Source organism: Trachurus trachurus, assembly GCF_905171665.1.
Source record: "Trachurus trachurus genome assembly, chromosome: 12".
Classification (NCBI taxonomy): domain Eukaryota; kingdom Metazoa; phylum Chordata; class Actinopteri; order Carangiformes; family Carangidae; genus Trachurus; species Trachurus trachurus.
The window spans coordinates 23,350,064-23,368,431 of record NC_139908.1 but is presented as its reverse complement, the minus strand read 5'-3'; the positions used below and the strand labels follow the sequence as shown (position 1 = coordinate 23,368,431).

General features: G+C 41.5%; 1 protein-coding gene across 1 annotated transcript; it reads left to right on the top strand.

Annotated features, from left to right (window-relative positions):
* The first annotated feature begins 12,267 nt into the window (after nucleotides 1-12,267).
* On the top strand, nucleotides 12,268-17,263 carry LOC310994617 (uncharacterized protein). Its single transcript, XM_083983356.1, has 5 exons — nucleotides 12,268-12,602; nucleotides 13,483-13,669; nucleotides 13,784-13,882; nucleotides 14,101-14,184; nucleotides 15,031-17,263. Exons 1-5 carry the CDS (start codon nucleotides 12,357-12,359, stop codon nucleotides 16,353-16,355), a joined length of 1,941 nt encoding a protein of 646 aa, XP_083839482.1. The 5' UTR covers nucleotides 12,268-12,356; the 3' UTR covers nucleotides 16,356-17,263.
* Nucleotides 17,264-18,368: the final 1,105 nt, after the last annotated feature.

Here is an 18,368-nt window from a genome sequence, read left to right as displayed (position 1 = left end):
CCGGCCCAATGCACAAGCGACACTATGTCAACTCATAAAGCCTGATTTATAAAGGAGAGAAAGGCGTCAGTCTCAGCCCACTCCTTCCTCCTGGCATTCAAGATACACAAGAGAGCTGCAGGAAGTCAGTGTCACAGGGTCACTGCAGGAGACAGGGGACCACAGGACCATGTCATACTGTACAGTAAGTCATCAAGATTTTGTCCTTGCATTTTTTCTGATATGGATTCAAAGCAGTGACGGCATTTACAAAAAGACATGTCATAACAATTCTTTAAAGATAAGCCAGGAATTGATCAGATTGACTGCCAACATATTACCTCATGCTTTAGGCGACTTTCAGACTAATGTGCTTGGCTGTTGAGTTGTGTAACCATGCTACTTGGTTTAGTAAACCAAAACATCACAGAAATTTCAACTTAGTTTAAATGTGAGACCAAATCTTAGACTGGTCAATGTAGAAATATAAAAAAAAAATAGAAAGAAAATAATCTCACTGGTGCATTTTTAAAAAAAAATTTAAATGAATGGTTAAACACTTTGGGGAATATTTATAGTTTTTTTCTTCATTTTTAAGAGTTAGAAAGGATTGATATTCATTTCCCCAAGCCCAAGCAAGTTTTTTTTTTTTTTTTTTTTTTTTGACAAGTTGTGTGCTGCAGCAATATTTCCATGGCTAAGGAATCAAAATGGAATAAGTCCATTTCCCATAATCTCAGCAAAAGGCTTCATCCTTATGTGAGCATGAATGTGAAAATGAATGACACAGTTGATATTTGACCTGAAATTTGCCACAGATATCCACAGTATGTCCTGATCATGTCTGTCTGACATAGAGTTGTCTACAGTAGTTAACCAAATAATCCATACAATGTCTTGTTTAACCATGTTGGAGACCTGTTTTGTTGAAAGTGAGCTTTGATCAGTTGTACAATTGTGGATAGTGGTGCACGCTGACTGCACTCTGTTGTTTATAAAACTGCGTCAGGCAGATGGATTTCATACGAGTGAGGACACATCTTACCAGTGTCCAAGATCTTCACTCGTGGCTGGTGTGGTGTGGGCTAGTTGGCATCCTGTGACAGAGGCAGCTGTTTTCACTTTTAATTAAAGTGACCTTTTACATGAAAATTGGAAGATAGGACTCATCGACCGACATGCTAACCACTACCAGCTTTCAAAACTCCTCTGTCTGTGGAGTGTTGTGTTTGCTCCTTGGTGCTCTCCTACGACATCACACAATAGACAGATTACTCATCCAATGAACTCTCAAGTATTTCTTTGGAACATGTTTCTGTACTTTTCTGTGAAGAGGGCAAATAGGTTCAGTACATACTACAGATCCATGCTGACTCATAGTCACACTGTCACGACGGCCATGCAGAGCAGAGCCATGGTGAATATTATCAGTGACACTCGGTCTTCTACAGTATGAAAAAGGACACTATACAGATGTATGCCCTTTCAAAATGACCATGATATGGTCTTTTGGTGTGTGTGCGTGTGTGAGAGTGTGTGTAGAGGGGTTGAACTATAACTTTTTAGTTACTCTGAGTCACTGGTGAGTCAGAAGGGAGGAACAGTGCAGAGCATGAAGACCAACATCTGGAGACTGAAGCTCTGCAGTAAGTGAAAATGATTTTGGAAATGTATTTGTTATTTCTTTGTCTCTGAATATTTTCTGTTGTACTCATGTTATTGCTGCCATCTCCACGGGCAGAGCAGCTTTGCGGCAAGTTTATGAAATGGAAATGGAAATGGAAATAGCGATGACTGTGCAACGTGATCCGTGTCCCTTGTGGTGACAAATCCACCAAGAATTATCACCAACTTTTTGGAAAACTTTTGTGTCTTGACTTTCAGTTTGACTGGGTTAGGGTTATATACTGGAAATATATACAGAACTACTGCCCAGCCCCAAAAAACAGATATGCAAATTGCGTAAAAATCTATTGGAGAGGGAAGAACATGTAGAAGCTAATGAGCCTGATATTTTCACAGTGCAGCCAAAGGTCGGCTAATTTGCATTAACAGAATTTAGCTGAAGGAATAATTGGAGACATGATAAGACAGCTCCAAAAAACCTTTATTATCCCCCTGATGGCTTGTTGCATAATACTGTAGATGTAGATGCCAAAGATGAGTTCGATAATTTTAGTTCTTATCATACAGATGTATGTTTGTTTTTTGTATGTCTGATGTTCTGTCATAATGCTAAAAAAGATGATGTCATGATTGACAGCTGTGATTGACTTGCAGTTTCTCCTGAATCCAGCAACTATACACTGCATCAAAACACAAGATTGCAACTGTACGCTTGATATTTTGGCTTTAGCCTATTCTATTTTGACTTTATTTTACACTACAGCAAAGTAGGCTACAGTACAGCTATGGAGATGCGTTGTCCATCCTGCTGACGTGCAGCAGCAGCAGTGATGATCTCTTTACAGACATGACTCAGTGGATGTGCACTTTAACCATCTGATTCCATGATAGCATCTTATGATACTTGCTTTGTTGCTGGTGGTGACTTTGCAATCTGTAAGCAGAGCTCAGGAAGTGGATTAAATTAGTGTGTCAGCCACACAGGAAGTGATGCTTGATTTGTGATTCTTAGAAGCACACACAAACGCCTGAGCGCTGCTGCAGTTTGGCCAGAACGCCCGCACAATAAATATCCTGCATGTTCATGCATAAAGGCATGCTTACATGTATATTAGCCTGGTGAATGTATCCATTTATGTGTGTGCATGTTTGAGTGTGTATATGTCGCAGGCTAGCTGTGTGTTGAACATTAGCAGAGCGAGATGGAGCGCAGAGCAGTGAGGCTGGCACGGCGGCACGCATGTATTAACTGCACTGGTAATAGAGCTGTCACACGATGTCACGCTGCCCACAGGGGCTGATGATGGGTGCAGGGCAGTGTCTTGTGTGCAGGTTGGAGAGAAAAAAAAGAGTGTTATTCCATGGGCATAATTTATGGGGGGCTTAGGGGGGTTATAACCCCCCCAAAATCAAATACAGCCAATATAACCCCTTTAATAATCACATAATTGCAGTAAATAAACATATCTACAAGCTGGTATAAAGAAGTTGGCATTTTTACTGATTTAATTTCATTTGCAAGCAACCAAAAGTAATTATTTTTAATAACATAGTTTATAATGTGTAGCTGGTTGCAAGTTTGCTAGTGGCTGGAGGTAAAGCAAGGGGAGGATGCAACAGAATCAATCTGCTGGTAGGACTCCCTAATGCCAAAATAAAGAAGGACATTAGGCTTGTCCTTTTATCAAAGTACATTTTTGCAGCCACATTAAGATACATGCTGACTATTTTTGCTTAAAGAAATCCTTACATGGGCAGAGATCGTAATCCCCCCCAATGTTTAAGGGGTTAGTTCAACATTTTGGCAAATTGGCCCATTGCCATAATCGCTATAGTCATAGCAGTAAGTTTGTTACCTTTATTTGTCGGTGTAAGCTACTTTTAGAACTGCCGAGCGCAGCCACAAGCTGCTCAGAGCTACGCTACGGAGGCTCATGGGATTTCTTGATTTCCCTCATCAAACACATCAAATACACAATCCAAAAACTCCAAAACGCTCTGGTGGACAAGTTGTGACCTGGACATTCACCATTCTATGAGGTAACAGAATGTTACGAGATGGAGTCGTTTTCAAGGTAAATACAGAGACTGCTTGCTGAAAAACTGTCCTTGAAGGCAACGCGCATCAGCGGTTTTGCATGAATTTATTTCTCCTAACGTTCCGTTATTATCTCATAGCGTGGTGAATGTGCAGGTCACAACTTGTCCACGAGAGCGTTTTGGAGTTTTTGGATTGTGTATTTGATGAGTTTGATGAGGGAAACCAAAAAATTCCATTAGCCTCCGTAGTGTAGCTCTGAGCAGCTCTGCTCCGCCATTCTGAAAATAGCTTGCACCAAAAATTAAAGGTAACGAACCCACTCCTAAAACTATAGGGATTATGGCAATGGGCCAATTTGCCAAAATGTTGAACTATCCCTTTAAATGAATGTGTTGTGTGTGTAATTACTAATTAGACAATAAACCTTCAAAATTCCAGAAATATGACAATTTGCCAAAATGTTGAACTATCCCTTTAACCTAAAGTTACGCCCTTGTGTTATTCTCACATACAAATGTTTAAATCAATCAAATCAAAAACATATCTATCACAGCTCTGTGGTGTACTGTAAAATCCATTTCCTCCACAGTCTATAAAATGTTCCATAAAATGCAAAAAAGGGTTTTAAGAGTTTGACTTGTGAGATAGGAGCAAGGGTTACTGTGTCTAGGATGAAAACAGGGTTTGGCAACAGTGAGTGGAATCAAGTGAAATGGCACAAGCAACAGGTAAGACGTCCAAACAGGCAGGAACTGATCATAACGGCACAATAAGAGAACAGTACAGCTGCCAGGGGACAAAGAGCCAGGTCTGTGTACCTGGGAGCTGATGAGGAAATCAGGAGCAGGTGTGCAGATGGGTGTGGAGGTCAGGGAGGACACAGTGAGGATAACTGACCTTTGATGGTTGGAAGAAAAAAATGGAAGAAAAGTTTCTTTAATGTGCTTTTTGGTCATAATCTCTGAGAATGAAGCTGCCCCCCAGCCTTTGATAATGAAAAGATCGCCAATCATTGATTAATGTACTGTACTGTGATACACTGTATAGCAATCAAACAAACAATGTGCTTTCAATCATATCACATGATCGTCACCAGCAGAGAGAGTTTGCTTAGTCAAATTGTGGATATTTGTTTTTCAACTGCTGTGTCCGTGGTTAAGAACAAACCCTAAATGTCACTGTGACATTTTGTAAGCATCTGTTGGGTAATTATACACACATGTAGCCTCACATATAAATAATGAAACAACTGTGATTGCAACACTGGTTTTTTAACCATAAACTTATATTGGTGGGGGTGGTGGTGGTGGTGTGCAAATTCAGGAATTTCAACCTCTTCTTCCACCAAGTTGCTCTAATGCTCTGATAACACGGTCTCTGAGTCACCGGGTCTCCACCTCTTATAAAGGCCCCACCAAGTCAAGCATGATTTGCCTTTGACTCCCGGGGGTTTGGAGGTCAGAGGTATAGGCTGGCTGAACAGCTGGTGGGGGTCACATGCCAAGATCATGCTTGGTATGCCATGCCTCTGTGGATCAAACATGTAAAAACTGAAACCCCAGCAAGCAGGATCGGGCATGTTATTGTAGTGTGATTCCCATTAAGTCAGCTCCAGTGCTCACACACACACAGACACACACACGCACACACTGCTACACATTCAGCATGAAGCAGGACCATGTTAAAGGTTAGCATGCTGTGTTCGCTTTTAGCTGGACCATGCACGCTCAAACTCTGGCCACCACGTGTCACTGGGGTTGAATAAGAACGGAGACTTTCTTTTGAAAAGTGTTTATATGACATGAGAAACTGGGATGATGACAGCTTTAAGAGGCAGCTGTCTGTGGACGGCCGCCATTGACTATAAATCATCAGTGATTAGCTGAGGAGAGACTTACTCACCGCTGGCACCGTACTGTGTGCGCTCATACTGTATCTTCACATAATATAATTTAGCTCCAGGCTCAAGTGATAAAAATGATTACGGCCTGCAAGATCCAACAACCACACATGTGTTTCTATATAGTCTCACTACTTGCATATGTATATGCGGTATTGGTCTCTCATCAAACTAATCAAATACACAATCCAACAACTCCAAAATGCTCTCGTGGACAAGTTGTGACCTGTACATTCACCACGCTATGAAATAATAATATAACATTACGAGACGCAGTTGTTTTTGAGGCAAATACATAGCTGGAACTATTTCAGACACGGTTGCTGGGTGGAGTGATTTCAAAAGCGTAAGTAGTTCTGAGTATTTGCTTCATGTGTCGTACTGTTGTTTCGATGAGTTTTGAGGGACAGGGGACCTGTACCATTCACCTCCATTGTGTTCGCTGAGCAGCTCGCGTCTCTGCCCCGCGGATCTCAAAACAACATGCAGCGATAATTAAAGGTAATGAACCTACTGCTATGACTATAGGGGTTATGGCAACAGGCGAATTTGCCAAAATGTTTAACTATCCCTTTAAAGTCATGTTAGCATTTTACTCGTGGTGCTTTAGTCTCACAGAGCTGCCACTGCGCTAGAGCTGCAGTCTACAGGTTTCGTAACCAGAAAATCTAAAATTCAACAACAAGCAGGAACCTGAACTGAGCTGGGAGCAAAAAGCAGCAGCCACCATATTTAACAGCTATAGCTAAAACAAGTATCAGAGCCTGAAACATGACCACTTTTTTTTTGTTTTCTGCTGGGCACGTGTTTTGTTTGGCAAATTCTAGATACAGGCGTGTATCTAGTGAGTCATTTCCTTTCACGCAGACTTCAAATAGCGAGTGACCTGGATGCCCTCATGGGAAAGTTATTGACAATTCTTTCTCCTCATAATCTTCTTCTTCTTCTTCTTCTCTCCCTCAGGCTGCAGCCTGGAGTAACCTCTTGTCAGAGACATGTGTTGCTACGAGGGCATTTCTCATTGGGTGGCGTGGCTATGGCTCTTTTACACTGCGAGTCCCCAGGCTGTCAGCACCAATAAAAGGCTGTGATGGGAGCCAGGGACACCATGACACGTCACTCTGCCTCTCCCCTCGCTGGAGAACTCAGGAGGAGGCACAGATGGATTTGGCTCCATGATGGATTTGGCTCCATGATGAATTATTGCTGGTATGTGGCAGCAGTGTCGGTCATGTTGGCAGTGCATCTTGTCCTGTTTGTCATTAAGTGAACAGTCACCTCTATTCGCTGTCACTCCATATCTCATCATGTTTGTATAAACAATCCAGGATTTTGGGACATATGCTTGTTATCTGGTCTCATATCATTTAAGACTTGTGTAGCCCATAGCTCAAGTGCGAGGCCAAGTCTCTATAACAAATCACTGCCTTCTTAATGACAAACATATTCCCTCAACAGGAGCAGTATGCTGTCTGCAACCCAAACCCTCCATTAACTTATCTTGAATACATAGCACAATTTATGACAGTGTGCTCCAAAGACAAAAATGAGGGAAGCTTAACCTCGTGTACATATTCCCATGTACTGTATGTGTAAGTAGGCTATCCTCTCACTGGGACATCAAGACAGAATAAACCGACTGCTCATTTTGGCAGGTGGGATGATTATAGAAATGTAAATGATCATAACAAGTGCAAAAGAGCACAGCAGGCAGCAGTGCACAAACTGGAATTAGCACCTCATTGCCGCATGTTTCTATTAACCAGCAAAGTTATGGCGACAGTCTCCCCTTCCTGAGTTACAGCATTAGTTAATGGCCACAAGTGTTTTCACAGAACATCATGGTCAGTGAAGTTGGCCTTTAACCATTTGGATATTAATTTATGATTATGATATCATAGTAAGGACAAATGTAAACTGAAATAGCAGTTTATTACAACTGGACTGGGCCAACACATAAGGACCAGGGGATTTTAGAAACTGTTGCAAGGAAGCCATTAATCTAATGTGAGGTAATGCATTGTGGGGTGACGCAAAGGTATTGTGAGGGATTCCTACTATGGTGCTTCAGCTCTGAAAAAGACTATGATTTTGATTTATAGTTGTTAAAGGGTTAAAGTGTTGGTATGTATCTTATTAGGCTATGTAGCTGCTGAAGGATGCACACCTTAAAAATGTAAGTGCATGTCAGGCTTTGGTGGCTATAGACTGAGGGATGAGGACAGGGGAATCCTCCCCCTACAACATAGGCTTAAACAGGATAGACAGACTTAATCTTCTGCTTTTCAGTATGACACATCTAAGCCTTTGCACTGTCACTGTGATAAGAAGGAAGTAACATAGAAGCTGCATATACAGTAAATCAAGTCCAAGAAAAACAGAAAAAAAAGTCCAATTACTATGAAGGACACAATAAAAGCAGGAGAAGATGTGATTACATGTGATATGTCCATGTAGGACTGTGGTGCTGTCAGTGTGTTTGATCTGAATTAAAGGGATAGTTCAACATTTTGGCAAATTGGCCCATTGCAGCAGCTCGTGGCTCTGCTCTGCCGTTCTAAAAATAGCTTGCACCGACATTTAAAGGTAACAAACCTACCCCTAAAACGATAGGGATTATGGCAATGGGCCAATTTGCCAAAATGTTGAACTATCCCTTTAAGATCTGCACTACAGGTATATACAGGCATCTTCACCGGCAACTTTGACAGCAACTCCGGATCCCACCACTGTCAAAACATGTTTTGAAGGATCTATTTTGAGTTAAAGAATTCATTATGAAACCCAGATCTAAATCCCCTCCTGCATTGAAACAGTAAACAGAATAACAGAAAACAGCAGATGAACAGTTCTCTCACTTTGCGTAATCAATGACTTCTTAAGCGTTGTGTCCCCAAATGCCCTCACACCTGCTGACTTACCACCCCAGCAGAGCAAGGAGGTGATTATCATTCGTTACTATCAGAGGAGCATGCTGTCATTTTATTTCAGAGCCAGACTTCCTCGGGCCTCTCCGGAGTTCCTGATATAGGCGTAGCAGTTAATGAGGGAAATACCCAAAGTTAAACCGAGCATGGGAGCCTGAGAGGGTAGAGTGGGGGAGGGAGGTCCGGAGAGACTGGAACGTGAGAAAAAAGGAGCAGGAGAAAGGAGAGAGATGACAAGAAGGGGCAGAGTTGTGGGTTTTCCTGGAGGACGGAGGGTCGTGTCTTTGCCGTGGCCGTGTGGGTCTCTGGCATGATGATTTGGGACAGAAAATGAAAATCACATTGCCAGGGATTACTACACTGCTATGGTGTCTGCTACAGCTGCTTCTGGAGCTGGAGGAGGATACGCAGGTACTTGTTTTCTCATATCAGACCAGTGATCAGACCTTTTTTTTTCTAGCCTGTCCCGCTCTTATTAAACATTTTATAAGAGGAGGGAGCTCATCAGACTGTGGATCTCACTGAGTGAGAAACTTCTCAGGCAAGATCAGCGGATTAGTGTGTATGTCTTGTGTCATGTGTGTATCTGCTGTTTCTGATCAGGTGCAGAGCTTAGTCGACTGCTGAACAGGGAGTCTTACCAGTTTGTTCACAGTGGCTAAGTTCTTCACTTGTACAGAGATAATAAGGAAGTATGACAAGAAACCTGTAGGTCCTTACTTGCTAAAGCTGTATACAATCTTATCATAGGTGTAATGCTGGTGTTTAAAGTCTTCACCAAAATCAGGAGATAGTGTTTTAAAATGATCAGGTGTGATTATGGGAATTTGTCTTTGCTTCTGTTTAATGTGTTGAAGTCTTTGATCTAATTTGTGATTATATTCCTCTTGTTGTGAAAGTGATCATGTTTTCTTATTCTAAAGAAAGAACTGATTCTACAAACACGTATTGTCTAGACTAGAGCCAATACAGTTAGTATATTGTTATTTATTTCAACATCTATAGCTCCACTGTCATCCAAAAATTCTGAAATGGCAGATTATATTTGTTAGCAGGTGTATACTACAGTATATGAACCCAAAAAATACTACACTATGTTCACCCTGGAGGCTGGAGATAACAATGCTGTTAGCAGCCAACAATGCTATTTACACCTGCAGTGGACAGCCAGTGTGACTTTCTACACTTAGGCTTTCTTGGACATCTTTAATGAGTTGCACCAGGCAACATCTGGCAGAAAGTCTTTTCAGCATTTGGGTTTGAAATGTGAATTTTAACCCAAACTATTATCTTTCCATAAACCTAACCAAACTACATCTGTAAACTGACGGGGCGGATGTAATAAAAACAACACAACTAAAACCAGCACATAAGAGCTTATGGAGCCATGACGTGTTCAATACAGACATGAGTAGCCAAATAGCTGCCCTGTGACTATATCACCTGTGTACAAATAGACATTCCTATCTTGTAATCACATCAAAGCCACACTACACACTGGGTGATGCGTCCCTTCATTATTATAAACACACTGTTGATTTTGTCTCATTCCCACATAAACCATCCTGCTGCTATAAATACTCACTATAGGACTAAATTTGGATTAATCCATGACTGAAAATAGTCCCTGGCAGATGCAGAATTTACTGGCACATGAGGCTTTCAATCATACAGCCAACAATGCTTTGGCTTCATTCACACTCTACTGTCTGAGTAAGGTTTGCTAAAAACTATAGAGCCCATCTATGTATCATTGCAAAATCTTTAATCATTGGTTATTACAGGATTCGTTTATGATAAGAAGAAAACCGATTCTCCCTTAAAGGTTCCTCATTGTCATATGCGCTGTCCATTCAACCATGATGTCAGGTTAAACACACTTAAAGGTGTCACATACTATAAATCCTAATCTAAACTGGAGTAAATATATTTTTGTTAATTAAACGTAGGGATGTAGATGAAATTCTGCGCCGTTGCAAAATCTGTCTTTGAAAGGAGATTTGTATAGTGTTGTATATAGTCTAGAAACGCTCTCAATGTAGTAGTTAATACAGGATACTACAGGATCAGAGTAGCTGATGGAGAGAAAACCACTTTAGGGTTTATATTAACCCTAACCTGTTTGACAAAATAATGTGTTTAATCTAAAATTTCATTATTTTGTTTAGAAATTATTGAGGGGAAAACATTCAAACAGCAACAACAAAAAGATCAGAACAATCCATCAACTACTGCTGAAAAGAGGAATGAATTATTCCAATCTAAATAGCTTTCATCTGTATGCTTTTCAACACATTCAGAAATGATGGATGCCTGTTACTACAATAAAGGTGAATCAAGATAACATATAATTTCTCTGTATATTTTGTAATGTATTTAAGGAATTGTTCCTTATGGTGCCTAGGGTGCAAATAATATAAAGTAATATAAAGTTTTTGCAAGTGTGCGGGAGACCCTTTTTTCTTTGTTGTTTCCTTACGGTGCCTAACATTACAGTCATGATGGGTGGTAAAACACCTCCATACTGCTGTGTGTGGTAAAATTAACCCAAAAATAGGATTATGAATTGGTGTGATTTTTTCCTTTGATGCCAACAAAAGAGAATCAGTGCCAGTTTTGACCGTTTTTCCCCCATCAATTATTACTGTAGTGTGTTAAAAGAGTTTAAAGCCACCAGTCCTAATGGTAATGAGAAAAGAAAGTAAAACGAGATCAAGCTTAAACTAGAAAATTTCAACTAAGATAATTATTTTAATCTAAGAGAGACGGAGAAAGCATTAACACATCTATCTGATATTTAGGCTACTCTAAGTTTTGTAACTTTTCTTCTTTGTTGTTCTGGGTGATTTCAAGCTGAACCTTTCCCCGTTTAACAATTAGAAAATCACGTTCAATGGCAATAGTTTGCACTTTTCCTCAGGGCTGATGTCAGCGGATAAACTAATATCGTATAATGTGAAATAGGGTTCAATGGAAATAAAAAGGACTCTTGTCTGCGAGTAATTACATAGAAATTCATTTCCCTCATGCAACATGTGCAGTCTCTAGACCATGGCTTTGACATTAGTCTGAGGAAACATCTGGCCTCCCTCTTGTGCCTTCTGAACTGACAGCAGTTTGATTAAACACACTGGCTCAGTTCAGCAGGAACAGGAGTCTAGTCAACACACAGCATTTTGTCATTTATATCAAGGGGATGAACCGTGGAGACATGCTGAGGGGGAAAAGTGAAGACAACATAACTGAATGTGATTTATATATAGCCTATATTATTCGAGGGTAGTTTATGTACAAATCCAAAATTAACATATTTATTATAAGATTGTCTAAAGAGAAATATAAAACCCCAAATGTGATGGAGTTGATGGTTGTTCACAATTCAGATTATGAGTGTTTGCTGCCTCCTATTGGTTATAATGAGGCAGTACAACTTCACAATATCAATACCTGTTACAGCAAAAATGTCGATTATATTCAGATTTAGACAGTGACATATTCTGTTAGTGGTGTCCAGGTGAAAACCAGAAAACACACACAACCAACACAAATGAAGCAGCAAACAGTTTAACAAACAAACCACGGATGATGCTTGTATAAATAGCTACATATGAATTTGAATGTGCTGAACATAATTTGTTAAAGTGTGGGTTCAAAAAGGTTAAACAAGAACATGGGAGCAGGAGTATGTAGTAGTACTGTCAGTGCACCTCACGTGGAGGACAGAAGTCTTCCCAAAATGCAACTGGCTTGGTGTATAATATCACACGTAGAAGAAGAAGAAAGAGGAACCACAACATGACAGTTGCTCAACTTGCCCAAAGGCGGATTTCCTTCAACCAGCGCTCTGACAAACTGAATAAAAGCGGTCCGGACACAGGCAGACATGCTCAGCATGGAGCTGTTTGAGAAACACACGTGCGCCATCATGAAGGCGCTGGTGGACACGGCGGTGTCCGAGCTCCGCGGACTGCTGCACGGCCACTGGGCTGAAGCCATGGCCGCCGCCGCCGCCGCCGCCGCCCGGCAGCGCTGCGCTCCGGCTGCTGAGGCGGAGGTGAAGCGGGAGGAGGAGGAGGAGAGAGAAGTGACTCCACCGGAGGACAGACAGGAGCCTCACACGGCTGTAACGGTAACACACACGCGCACGCACGCGCACATACACTATCGTCTAAAGTTAGGGGAGCAGTAGTTAGCATTTTTTTCTTGTTAGTTAGGAAACACGCTTACCTTACCATGTAGCTACTATGAACTGGGTTAAAACATGGATGTAATATAAAAGCATAGAGTTTAAAAGAGAAGGACAAATGATTAGGAAGAAGTTAACCAAATTCAAAAGAACATGGCACAGGTTCTGTATTTGCTGTAGCCAGGTGCTATTTGTATTGTCATGCTATTGAAAAGTTTTATTTATATATATTTTATTTATTTATTTGCACATATGCCTTAAAAAAAAACAGTAAAGTTCCTGTAGAGTAGAAGGGAATGTGCGGGTGAGGTCAGAAACTCCAAAGAGGGCTTATGAAGTGACCCTAGTCCACTCTGGTATTACCAGTTACTCATGTAGAGAAAACTATTTCAAATAAATAACGATAATACAAGAAAGAAAAAAAAAAGAGAAAGGGAAAAAGAGAAAGAGAGAAACAAGGTGTTGAAAGAGTTAAAAGATGCAGAATATGAGAGACTCATAGGGACTCACAGTTCACAGAAAGTACTTAAGAGTACTTAATATTCATTGTGTCAAATGTCTTTTTTACTTGACCTATTTGCTGCAAATTTCCTCTTTTATCACTTTGATAAAATTGGTCTCCATCTCGCTCAGTTTGCCAGATTTCTGCAGAAAGGGAAGATCAACCTATTAACTTTTTAATTATTTGTTTAATTGACTAAAACAGTTATTGGTTTATCATAATTCTCTTTTAATTTTCTGCGGTTACACAAATTGGTTAACTACTTAACTATAACTACCCATGTTGCCCTGGCTTCATTCTTCCTCTCCCTTGAGTTCACAGAAACGGTTCACGTTGCTGATGGAAGCACTGACCAAAGCTGCAGTGGAAAAAATATTGATGATCTTGAAAGTGACCGTGTGTGCAGCTCAGGACAGTCCTGCTGCAGAGCAGAGCGCCGCACAGGACAGCGAGGCTAAAAAGACGAGTAAGAAGCCGACAGCACGGCGAGGGACCAGGAACAAAACGTGTGAGTTAGCACAGCTCAAGTAGCGAAGGAAATGCTTCTTCACACCCTTCAAATCTTCACACCCTGGTTTTTTTTTTTGTGGTATGTCTAACATGATTTTATGTTCCCGTTCAGTCTCAGGGCCAGTAACCAGAAGCCGTGGTCAGAGGAAGAAACAAGAAGGAGAACTTCAACCAGCAATAAGAGAGGACAACAACCACATGTGTAACCAAGGTATTAAAGCAGCTGCTGCTGAATGATGATTGCTGCATTTAGGAATAAAAAGCTGTACTCTGATAGAGGAGGCCCATTAGTTGTCCTCTAGCCTCTCAGACAGCAGCAACAACACTCTATACAATGTGATCACATCAGCGGCATTGAGCAAATCTTGTTTTGAAATTAAACCGTGACACAAAATTGACTGAAGTTCATGTTGTGTTTTATGTCTTCAGAGGAGCAACAGACTGCAGAAGCAACAACAACATCATCAACACCATCAACAACAGCAGCAGCAGCAGCAGCTGAATCAGAGCCAGGTAATCTGTAGTTTGAGTCAGTGATAGCGATAGAATAGTCGACAGGGTCAGTCCCATGTAGTGAGGTACAATGCATGTGCAGTGCACTCCAGTGACTTTTACCATTGGTATTTATGCTGATCTTTAAATTTCAAAACATTCACTAGAGTTCAATGAGTAACTGATGAGATTTTGGTGGCTAAAGGTCAAAGGTTGAAGGTCAAGATCACGGTGACCTCACACAATATGAAGTTTGGCCTTGTGAACACAGCATCTTCAGAACGATTTAAAGCAGTTTCAACTGATTAGATGTTGATGGTCAAAGACATTACTCAAGTGGCGCTGATAGTTCACTGGGTTGAGCAGGTGCCCCGTATACAGAGGCGAGAGTCCTCGCTGCAGCCGGCCCAGGTTCGAATCCCTTTGCTACATGTCATTCCCCCTCTCTGCCTCCCTGTTTTCTGTCTATTTCTACTGGTCTGTCAATTAAAAATACTTAAAAAGAAAGACTCAAGAGTTCACACAGCAATTACAACATCATTTCACACAAATCATGAATATTTTATATGACTATTGATAAACAGGTTAGCCTGTCTAAAAATGAGTCTGAGTGGAGGAGGAGATTTCAGGCTCTTTGAACAGAAACATGTTTTTCTGTTTTACACACAGTTTTTTCTTCCAAAGCAAAGATTATATTCAAGATTCAAGAGAGTGTATTTGTCACATACAATAATACAAGATCATTGCAGTGAAATGATGTGTGCATATACTCCAGTTAAAACAAACCAAAAAGAAACTGAGAGACTGTGATCGCTGCTTCTTCTTCTTTAGTTTCAGGTCCATTAAACAGTGTTGTTTTTGTTACAGCTGATGTGACCACACAGACAAAGAGTAACTCTGGTTCCCAGTCTGAACCTACAGCCGCGTCAACAGAGCCCAGCTCAGAGCGGCCTCCTGGTCCGGCCTCTGACGTCACTGAGGGGGCTGTCATGGAGAAGGACAGAAACACTTCAACTACCAAGATCAAAAAGAAGAAGAAGAAGAAGAAGAAGAAGACATTCAAATGTCCTTCATGTGACAAAAAATTTGCTCTCAAGTGTTTGATGGACCGCCACTACCTGACTCACTCCAAGCCTCACCTCTGCTCTGACTGTGGCAAACGTTTCGCAGGACTCCCGGGGCTCACCGCTCATTCAAGGCAGCACACCGGAGAGAAGCTGCACAAATGCGCGGAGTGCGGGACGCAGTTTGCCTACAAGAGCACCTTCGAGAGACACATGCGTCAGCACAGCCTGAGGAGGCCGAACACGCACACGTGCAAGCTGTGCGAGAAACAGTTCACCGGGGACCTGGCGCTCCAGAGGCACAGGTGTTCTGCTCTGAAAAAGACGTTTGTCTGCTCGCTCTGTCCGGAGACTTTCGAGTGCAGACAGAGATTGGCCGATCACGAGAATCAACACACGGGTGACAGAGATTTCGTCTGCGAAATGTGCGGCGAGCGTTTCTTCTCGTCTTCGTCCTTGGCCACTCACCGGGTGACCCACAACCTAAAGGAAAACTGCTGCGAGCTCCTCGGCGTCGGGTGCAGCGACGCCAGCGTCCTCAAAACTCACCTGAGTAAACACACCGGGGAAAAGCTTTTCACCTGCGAGGTTTGCGGCAAAGGCTGCAGCCACCAGAGCGCGCTCAAGCACCACATGTTGACCCACACGGGAGAGAGGCTGTTCGTGTGCGAGACGTGCGGCAAACGCTGCGGCCACGCCAGCGCCCTGCAGAACCACATGAGGATCCACACGGGGAAGAAGCCGGGCCAGCAGCCGGTCTGCGACGTGTGCGGGAAGCAGTTCCGCTGCACGGTCAACCTCAAATATCACATGAGCATCCACACGGGGGAGAAGCCTTACTCGTGCGAGCAGTGCGATAAGAAGTTCAGCAACCCCAGCAATCTCAAACTGCACATTAGGATTCACACCGGGGAGAAGAAGTACGGCTGCAACATCTGCAACAGGAGGTTCACCCAGTCTGGCAGCCTCAAACTGCACCGGCTCATCCACACGGGAGAGAGGCCCTATCACTGCCTGGTCTGCAACAAAGGATTCCTCCACGGCAGCGACCTCAAGAAACATCAGAGGGGTCATCTGCCGGGGGAGGCAGGACGTCGGAAGTCTGGAAGAGCTGCAGTGAAAACCTGAACATTCACTTCCTCCACAGAGACAGTCAACGTTAGACAATCAGAAAGTGTAGCCAAATCTTTAAAGGACTTTGTTAACACACTCTGTTCTGGACCGTGACAAAAGTTGAAGTTATTTAGCTTCTCCTGGAAAAAGAAAGATCTGTTTGATATTTTTCAGTTTAACTAATAAGCTAACGACCACAGATTATTAATAAAGTTTCCATGTTGTTCACAGTGAAATCCTTAAATGTTATTTAAAAAATAATCATCTCTGATATCAGATCAGTGGTGGACAGTTGCCTCATAGATGTTTCTTGTTGGTAAATGGCTGGGATTTCATGAATGAACTGGAGCTGGTTGCCATGGTTGTTGGTATTCCTGATCCATGTGTTTTGAGTGGAGCATGCTACTTATTGTGTCATGTCATTGCTCGTTGGCCGAACAGTGGGAAGCTTAGCAACACACTCTGTTCTGGACAGTGACAAAAGTTGAAGTTATTTAGCTTCTACTGGAGAGAAAGATCTGTTTGATATTTTTGCAGTATAACAACCACAAAATATTAATTAAGTTGTTCACAGTGACTACTCAAATCCTTAAATGTGATTTCAGAGTGAAGAGTCTCTGATGTCAGATCAGTGGGAGACAGTTGTCTTACCGTATATGCTTCGTAAATGGCTGGAATTTCATGAATGAACTGGAATTGGAGGTGGTTACTATGGTTAGTATTCCTGATCCATGCTCGTGCGGAATAATACTTATTGTGTCATGTCATTGGTAGTTGGCCGAACAATGGGAATCAACTGTGAAGTTGAAGTAAGCTTCTCCTGGGAAAATAAAGATTTGTTCAATATTTTGCAGTTTAACTAATAAGCTAATAACCTCAGAATATTAATAAAGTGTCCTGTTGTTTACAGTGACTACTCAAAAGTCCAACATGTCTGAAAAGTTTGTTCTTCATTAACAGCTCTTAACTTCACTGCTCTGTCTTAAAGCTGTACTCACTGTCAACTTAATGTTTTTTTTCCCCCACTTGACTGGTTTAACTGGAATCACACAAATGACTTGCATGTGGTGCAATTGCTTTTGTCATTAAACACAAAAAGGGGAGGAGGAGGTAAATGAGGTCAATAAAGTTGGCAGATAACCCAACGTAATTAACACTTCATCAGACTGTGAGACTTGTAATAAAGAGCTGGACGGACAGTGACTTAGAGAAACACAGAGACATTGTCACACATACAGTACAGTGTGAAGAACTAAACCAGAGGAATATCTTAACATTGGAGTAAAGAAATGAGGATGGAGGCAGTACAATACATCACACTTTCTTTGACATTGTCATTGCTTTTGTGTTGAACTAACACACAAGAAAAAACTGTTAAATCTGTTAAAATGTATTAAATGTAACCAACAACACAGGCTCTTTTACCTATTAGGGGGTGTATATATGCCACAAAGCCTCTGGATAAAATGAAAACATGTTTATAATGTCAACTACCCATTGTATAATGTACAAATACTGAAATAAATATGTTGTAACATCTACTTTAGGTACTAAAAAAGGAAGTGATGACCCTCCCTGCATGTTTCTACATCCCATCCCTGGGGATACCATACCAGCACCCACATGCAAATTTGTCTTGGCTAGAGATACATGTTAATATATGAAATTCCTCTAATCCCAATAGGTTTTATATATGATTTGTACATATTTACTGTTATTTTTTATGTGTATTTACATCACTATATCAGAGTACAGCTGGTTTCAGTCACATTAAAGAAACACTCCCTGTTTGTGCGCCTGCACTTTTCACATTTTCAATAACACTTGAATGTCCTGTGCTTCCTCTCATCATATTTATCATCTTTATGATCTCCAACCTGTTTCCATCATGTAGAGGTGAGAATGTGACTGTCATCTTGTTCTGTCAATCAGAAATGTGACTGTGGCTCCAGACAAGAACATACAGTAAACCTACTGTACTCTGTTAATGCTGCCACTAGATGGTGCTGGAGGATCAACATCTGTGAA

Coding starts and splice junctions, on each gene's coding strand:
- LOC310994617 (XM_083983356.1), top strand. CDS start 12,357: ATGCTCAGCATGGAGCTGTTTGAGAAACACACGTGCGCCATCATGAAG. Junction 12,603..13,482: donor AGCCTCACACGGCTGTAACG/GTAACACACACG, acceptor TTGAGTTCACAG/AAACGGTTCACGTTGCTGAT. Junction 14,185..15,030: donor AGCAGCTGAATCAGAGCCAG/GTAATCTGTAGT, acceptor TTTTTGTTACAG/CTGATGTGACCACACAGACA.